The sequence below is a fragment of the Seriola dumerili genome, unplaced genomic scaffold, assembly GCF_002260705.1.
Source record: "Seriola dumerili isolate Sdu_G_001 unplaced genomic scaffold, Sdu_1.0 BDQW01000393.1, whole genome shotgun sequence".
In the NCBI taxonomy this organism is placed as follows: Eukaryota; Metazoa; Chordata; class Actinopteri; order Carangiformes; family Carangidae; genus Seriola; species Seriola dumerili.
In genome coordinates, this window is record NW_019174648.1 from 151,652 (window position 1) to 159,155 (window position 7,504).

Consider the following 7,504-nt stretch of genomic DNA (forward strand, 5'->3'; position numbering starts at 1 on the left):
TCCAGCCTTAAATGAAATTATCCAACAATATTGATTCCAAATATTGTAGCCATAACCTGATAGAACTTATTCCTCACTGCTGTAGAGCTTCGTGTTTGTCCTGGTGTCTAGTATATGCACGGTTTCTTACGGGATTTGTTGACCAGAAAAAATACAGAACATCAGCAGCCCTATCATTTAACCCAACACCATGTGCCGACAGACTTAACAGGTTAAGAAGATCTTCTGTCATTGTTCACAGTCTGTGTCAAAAAAAAAAAAAACCCAAAGACTTGTGAAACTAAGGCTCAGCTCCCGTCTAATTCCAGAGACATGATATTGGCTGTATTAGTTCATCTTTGACTCTCACTGACAAGGACAACGCAAAAACACAGAAATTGCCTATGGGGATTAATTCAGAAGCACAATGCAAAAATGTGACGTGTCTTTGTCCTCCTACATGCTGAAAGACAAAAGTCTGTGTGGTCAGCAGTGAACTGAATCCTGCCTTCAGAAAACAGAAAAATGCATCAGCTTTGACTAATTTAAGCTTCTTCTTTTCTTTTCTTTTGCTTACACACAGAAAATATTAATAGAAGTTGTTATTATTGTCCCTGAGAAAGAAAATCTAATATCTCTGACTTGTAAATGGACATGCCTGTCAAAAATGGCAAACATAACCTCTGTAAGCCTCAACACAATAAATAAGTCATAGCGGTATGTGGCAGTAATGTATAAGACATCACAGGTAGCGGAGAATAAATAGGCTGTCACGCATCACGCATGATAAGCAACAAGCGACGCCTGAGATTCTCGGCAGCAGGGCAAGGCTGCAACGGTGTCGCTCGTTTGATACTTGAAATGCCAGAAATCCAGCCAAGCATTTCACTTATTTAACCTTCACTTAACCGTGCAGGTCATCTGAGGTCAGATGTCTGTCTTTTTGCAGAAAAGGCCCAGAGAAAAAAAAAAAGATCGTCGCCCTTTAGAAGGAGGTGGCAAAGGGAATGGGAAAAGTTCAGCTTTGAATCTCTAAAACTCAGGGGTTAAAGATCTAGGGGAGAACAGACGGATTATGAAAAAAGGATACATAGATAGACAGGCAGACAGGGAAACACGCTAGAGAGAAGAAACAGCAGGAGAGGCTGAGCATGAAAAGACGGATACAGACAAACAGATAAATGTTAAAACACGATGCATTAGGTTGACGGCTCGGCTGAAAGACAGATGGACAAAAACGCTGACAGAGAAGGTGAAGCGGCGCATAAACTCCATCTCACCTGCTCTGTTTTCCTCTCAGCACATCATCCTGTCATTCGTAAAGAAGAACAAAATAAAATGATTTCCCGCTGTCATTGTACACAGGCGGGCAAACGCAGAGACAGGTGGTTTGTTAAGTGAAGCAGAGTGGTTCAGGTGCAGATGACGGTTAAAGTCGGTTAGATATTTAATCAGGATTTTTCAACAGTAAAACCTTTAAACCGCCAGTGCGTCACCAAATGAACGGTAAACATATGTGACGGATAGATTCAGGTCTTATGTCTAAACTGGGAGTCTTTCTTACCTCTCTGCCGCCGCAAGAGATCGGACTGATCAATGGTTATGATCAACTTTCACAGCCTGCTCCCTGAAGGCCAGAATTAAAAGCCGATGCCTGATCCATCACATTGATTACCTCCTGAGATCAGTTCACTGGCTCACTTGGCTCCACAAGAAACCTTTTTTTTTTTTTTTTTCTGTCCATCTTTTGGCAGAGAATCGCTTCCACTTCCTGTCCTCGCCTTTAAAGAACCTTTTGAAGCTCAGATGTTAAAGCATTTTACATTTGCTTTGGCTCAGTTTTCAAAAGTCTTAACAGAAAATGCTGTTTTCTTAATGAAAACATCTGGATCAGATGAGGTAAACAGTGTTTATGGTTAAATATCTATATATCGTTGTCTAAAATGCTGTCAAACTAAATATTTCTCATCAACACACAGTTCATTTCATCAAGATTATGCCAGTAGCAATAAGAAAATATGAACAATTTAAGCAGGAGAATCTTAACACAGACACGTTTTTAATGATTCAGTAAGTTACACTTTCCCAATGATGCTACTTCCTGTTTTTCTTCAGTATCAAAGTAATCCAGTGGTAAACAGGAAGTGCTAATGCATAAATTGTATGTGCCATCATAAAAAGTAAAAATTCAAAGATCAAACAGAGGTTAAAGAAAATAGTCTTGAAAGTAGTAGTTGTAGCTCTTCACCGCCTCAGTTTGACGTTCTTTGTTCAAGCTTTTGGTTTTATTCATTTATTCCAAAACCGTAGATACTTCAACCATCTACAGCACAATCAGCTGCAGTAACACTGTCGTGCTTAAAAGCATAAAACATTAAGTTTCTAGTTTATACTTTCCGTGACAAACCGAACGTGACATGAGTTTTACTGTCAAGGGAAGAAATTGAGTTTCTAGTAAAAGTAAAAGCAGTTATGTTTAAATAAAGACAAATGCAGCAATTGTAAAATACTGTGAGACTAATCTCTTTTTATAGATCAACCAGCGTAACTTGCTGTTTGTTTAAAGCATTGATTAAGGTGTCGTTGCATAAGTAGCAATTACAGGATGATGCTAGTGCAGTTGTATTTTTGCACATGAAAGCTTAAATTTCATGAGGCTCATTTCATCGCCTTGATTAATGTAATCCATCATTTTACCTAAGACTGCAAAGGTAATGTATGATTTCACCACACAGCTAATTACTGTGCTGTGGAAATATTGTCCTTTTTTTACTCTTTTTTCTTTTTTAATTTCTTTGTTCCAGTAAAACACAGCCAACTCTGGCAGAGGGGAAGTAGTTAGTAGTATGTGCTACACGGCTGCAGTGATTTAGGCGTTATAAAGTCATGTTAAGAAAACTGCCACAGTTGTCTCATTTACGGTGATGGATTAGGTTTGTGAAGGCAGCAACGTGTTTCCGCAAGCTGTTTTTAATGGCTTTGTGAAAACAGTGGGAAGCCTGCGACTTCAGGGCGAGCCAGCAGAGCAAAGCAGCCTCAACTTCTGACTGCAGCAAATACTGAACTTTTATATGTGATAGGAGGAGAATGCAAAAAAAAAAAAAAAATCACACTGGTTTATCTTGGATCGTGTGCAGGTGCTTGCAGGTATTCCCAACTGAAAAACACAGATCCTTATTAGTTTGGTTTGAGAGAAGTTGTCGGAGCGTCTGCCTCCACGAAATTACTGGAGGCGACAGATACCTCATCTTACATCTGTTAATATTAACACTGTTGTATGAGTTATGGATACTACACTGTTGTGCTGCACTGTATCTTCACTTCTCATCTTAAAAACTGATTCCCCTCCAGGACATTCGCTGCTCCTGATACTGTAATGCTGCCGCGGACACTCACCCCCATAAATTACCAATTTGGTCAGGCAGAAATCGGCGGCTTTGATGCAGATGTGCGTGGGTTGTAAACGACGGCTACAAATTGCCCGTCACGTCGAATTTGAGGCCCATTCAGCCTTAGTGGATTTGATTTGTGAAGTAAGGAGGGCAGGGCTAAACGCTGTCCTATTGAGCCACCCCCTTTTTAAAGCGGTGGTAATGATTGCTCCCAGTGGGATTCTGCTAAGTACCTCTGCTGCATGCTGCGTTGTTGTGCTCCTGATGCACGCACACTTTAGCAGCATTAAATGTAGTCGCATACAGTAGACGGTTGTGTGTTTTTATTTATTGTGTTCAGTGAGACAATTCTAACCGGGACAGATGAGATGTCTGTCAGAGCTAAAGGTGCTAGATTTGTGTTTCTTTATTTTTTATTTTTTTTCTTCTTGCTTTTCTTCCAGGCTCCAGCTCCCATGGCTTTCCCCATGACCACACCGCAAGTGCCTGTGTATGGAATGGTGAGTGTGCACTGAAAAATACTCTTCATGTACGAACCGTCACATACGTGCAGTACAGGGCTGCAACTATTTTCCTATACATTCCTATATCCCTTGTATTCAAGCTTCCTGTTTTGTCCAAAACACAAAGATATTCTTTTTTAAAAGCAAAAAAAAAGGTAATTTTCTTGTAAATCTTTGTTAATTGACTAATGAAATTCTCAGCTAATGATTTTACCTCTAATGGAAAATATATACAGTAGAAGGGTTCACCAGTAGCTACGTTAACCTGACTGTTTTCTTTGTCTTCCCTCTGTCTTTCTTTCTTTCTTTTCCTGTTTCCATTTGTTTCTGCCTTTCATGCCCTTTTGCTATTTGTGCATCACTGGTTCCTCACTTTATTTTTTCTCTTGCTGTCTCGCTGTTTTTCGCTCTTGTTATGTTTTCTGTCCATCTTTCTCCATCCCAACCCCCTCCTCCTCCTCCTCCTCCGCCTCCTCTTCTCTATATCTTTCTCTCTCTGCAGGTCCCTCCCCAGATGGGTCAGATGGGCGGGGTACCAGTGATGGCTCCTCAGCCAATGATGTACAACCAGCCTGTTCTCAGACCCACCAACCCCTTCGCACCCATGCCCGGAGCCCAGGTGATGACACAAAGCACATGCACTTACTTTAACCTAATCCATCTGTCCCTTTGTTTGTTCAGCAGCACTGGCCCAGAAACACAGGATAAATACACCGAGCAAATGAACACAGATAAATACACAGAGCAAATGAGCGGAAAACAGACTGATAAAATTATGAAGTCTTAAATGATTCCACTGTTTGTTCATATTCTTACCACAGTTACTCAGTGATATTACAACATCAGTTGAAATAGTTACAGCCCTAATAACATCACAGTGGCAGTGGCCAATGGCAATAAATGCCTTTACTAGGAATTTAGATTTAATTTAATTTATTTGGGTTTTTCCTCACATTTCTGACAAGTTATTGCATTTCACAACAATTGCAGCATTATTAGTTGCGCCCAGTATGTCGTGTTAATTACGTCTGTGAGGAATAATCAGATATATGTTCATTTCTTGTCTTTTTCACTGTGACCCCAGTACACTCATGGGTTTAGCCGCCAACAGCCTTAAATGGTCTTGTATGACCTTTAGCTCATATTGGCTAATGTCAGCTGTTTACTAAACTTAAGTAAACTTCAGATTAATGTTAAACTGACAGATGTTTGTTCCTCTCTGCTTGTGCTGCTGGTGCAGTGCGTTTTATCATTTGTCATGTTGTCAAGTTAGCATCATTAAATTAGCATTATTCAAATTTAGCATCATCTACTTCTGTTAGATAATCAGCAGTTGGTAAAATTGAAATACGTTTAATATGATTGTATTTGAATTTTAAGAGGGAGAGAAAAGTAAAATTAGAAGAATGTCTGTGGTGCATGAACATTTTTTTTATTTTTATTTCCTATCCCGTTGATCATCCCGTGACCTCTCAGATTTATGTTGGTATCCCTTTGTGGGGGTCCCAAACCTCCGGTGTAACATACATCACTGTATTGTTTTATTAAATGGGAAATTCCTGTTGCGAAATCATTTGCTGGCAACCAGTTAAAGCAGCCAAGTGGTTTTCAGTGAGACAAATTCTCAGATTTTTTTTTTTTCCACCCCTTGTCTTGTTTCAGATGCAGTTTATGTAATCCAGTCAGGGGGGAAGCAGAGTGCCAAAAGCGACAAACAAACAAACAAACAAACAGCAGAAGAAAACACACAAGAGGAATGATCGGATGGACGGAGGAATGATTTGATCGAGCTGAAATGACTAAGAGACAGACAGACGACAAGATAACCAACCAACACCAAAAAACAAGTTGGAAAGAGGAGAAGATGACCGAGCAGAGGATGGAGGGATGGCAGGGTGGAGGGATGTGGTGGGGGATGTGGTCGTCCTGGCTGGTCTTTGTCTGAAACAACTCCTTGCTTTTGTGTGTGTGTGTGTGTGTGTGTGTGTGTGCTTGTGTAATAGTAGCTTCTTTCTGTAATATTGTCCTGATTTGTGTTTTAAATCCTATCGATGGAGTGATGATTCAGGAGAGGGAACATGGATGAGAGAGAAAGATGTAAAGAAAGATGGAGGAGATAAGAGGGGATTGAGGAAATCCTACCTCTGGTTTTACAGTCAGACTGTATATATCTGACTGTCATGAGAGTCTCTGCTGCAGAATTAGCTTTATTTCATACTGGTGCTATTTTGTCTTCTCTGGGTTTCTGCCCGCCTGCAACGGCAACTTGGGAGCACTTAGGAGAGAACAAGTGTTTGTTCAGTGTGAATGTGGAGGTGTGTGTGTTTGTGTTTGTGTGCGCACAGCAGTTGCTTCAGACAATACCTTCACGACCGACCTCCTCTCCATCCCCTCCCTCGTTCTCTGTCTGAGTCCACAACTGTCCAATCAGCGAGAGATTTAGAGGCAAATCTTCTCCAGTGTGTTTCCCGTAATTTTCCACTCTGTTGGGATATCTTTGTATTTTTCAATCTGTTTTCTCCTGCAACCTCTCCTGAATGTTATCGGGGCTTGTACAGCAATTTGTTGAACCATTTGTTAATAGTAGTTGAGCGTTTGTTGTTATGGGTTTTAAGCTAAAGTCTTTGTTACTCATACTGCATTGTTTTTCTTTTCCTAAAGCCACAGATACACACAGAGAGACAGGGATTAGCGATGACAACATGCTAGCATGGAACAACAGAGTTGTCTGAACTGTTTGTGAACCAAAACTTTTCTTTAAAAAATATTTTTCTTGAGGCCCGGTCACACCAGAAAGCGGCACAGCGAAATTCATCCATGTGCCTATGTGAAACGCTTGTTAGCTGGTTAGCTAACCGCTAACACAATAGCCAGACAAGAACTAGTCAGTCACATAGCTCTCTGAACTTTTTCTCTTTTTTCTGTGCTGTTGTTTACCTTCCCCTGGTATATTGTCCTTGGGATTTTACATCATTTCATTCAGTAAAGAGTAAAGAGATGAGAAAGAAAGCTCTAAGCTAGCTAGTGTTGTAACTGACAGTAAGTTCACCCAGTTTATTCAAAAGATGTATCTTGGTCTCCGGGCCATTCCTCTTTTGTGGAGCAGTTTATACTCCAAGAGAAGATTTTCTGGAACATTAATATAAGATAAATAATTATTATTTTATATTATAAGGTGGATGGTGCAACGCGACTAATAAGCAGCGTTGGCTTCCTCCATTTTGGACTCTAAGTTCAGCAATGTCAAGACAGGTTGCTATTGGTCAGCAGCACAAATTTGTGTGTTAAAGTTTATAGCAAGTTGAACTTGCTTTGAAAAGTTAATACAAATTAACCTCCCCCTTGTGAGCGAATCCCCAAAATTTTAAACAATGGTGTAACCAGGCCTTTAGCGAGGTGGGACTTAACGCGCTTATCTTGTCATTTTTGGCCATTACTTGGGTAAAATTGAAGAAATTTGTACTTGCATCATGCTAAAGAGTGTTTATTAGCATCATTAGCCTGTTAGCTGCCTGTTAGCACCTTGGTGACCTGTGTGTATCTGGTTTTCTTGTCTTCATTAGCTCAACAAGCAGATTTAAACATTCAAGAGCTTTTTTCGTTAGGTACACCCTATTGGCAGATCCACAT

At 40.3% G+C, this 7,504-nt stretch overlaps 1 protein-coding gene across 1 annotated transcript in view; it reads left to right on the forward strand.

The window, feature by feature from the left end:
* LOC111233478 (phosphatidylinositol-binding clathrin assembly protein-like) overlaps window positions 1-5,865 on the forward strand; it is a 72,274-nt gene extending 66,409 nt beyond the window's left edge. The window contains exons 17-19 of the mRNA XM_022761300.1: window positions 3,815-3,871; window positions 4,377-4,493; window positions 5,537-5,865. Of these exons, the coding sequence (XP_022617021.1) occupies window positions 3,815-3,871; window positions 4,377-4,493; window positions 5,537-5,551 (189 nt within the window). The 3' untranslated portion in view covers window positions 5,552-5,865. The remainder of the gene's footprint in view (window positions 1-3,814; window positions 3,872-4,376; window positions 4,494-5,536) is intronic.
* Window positions 5,866-7,504: the final 1,639 nt, after the last annotated feature.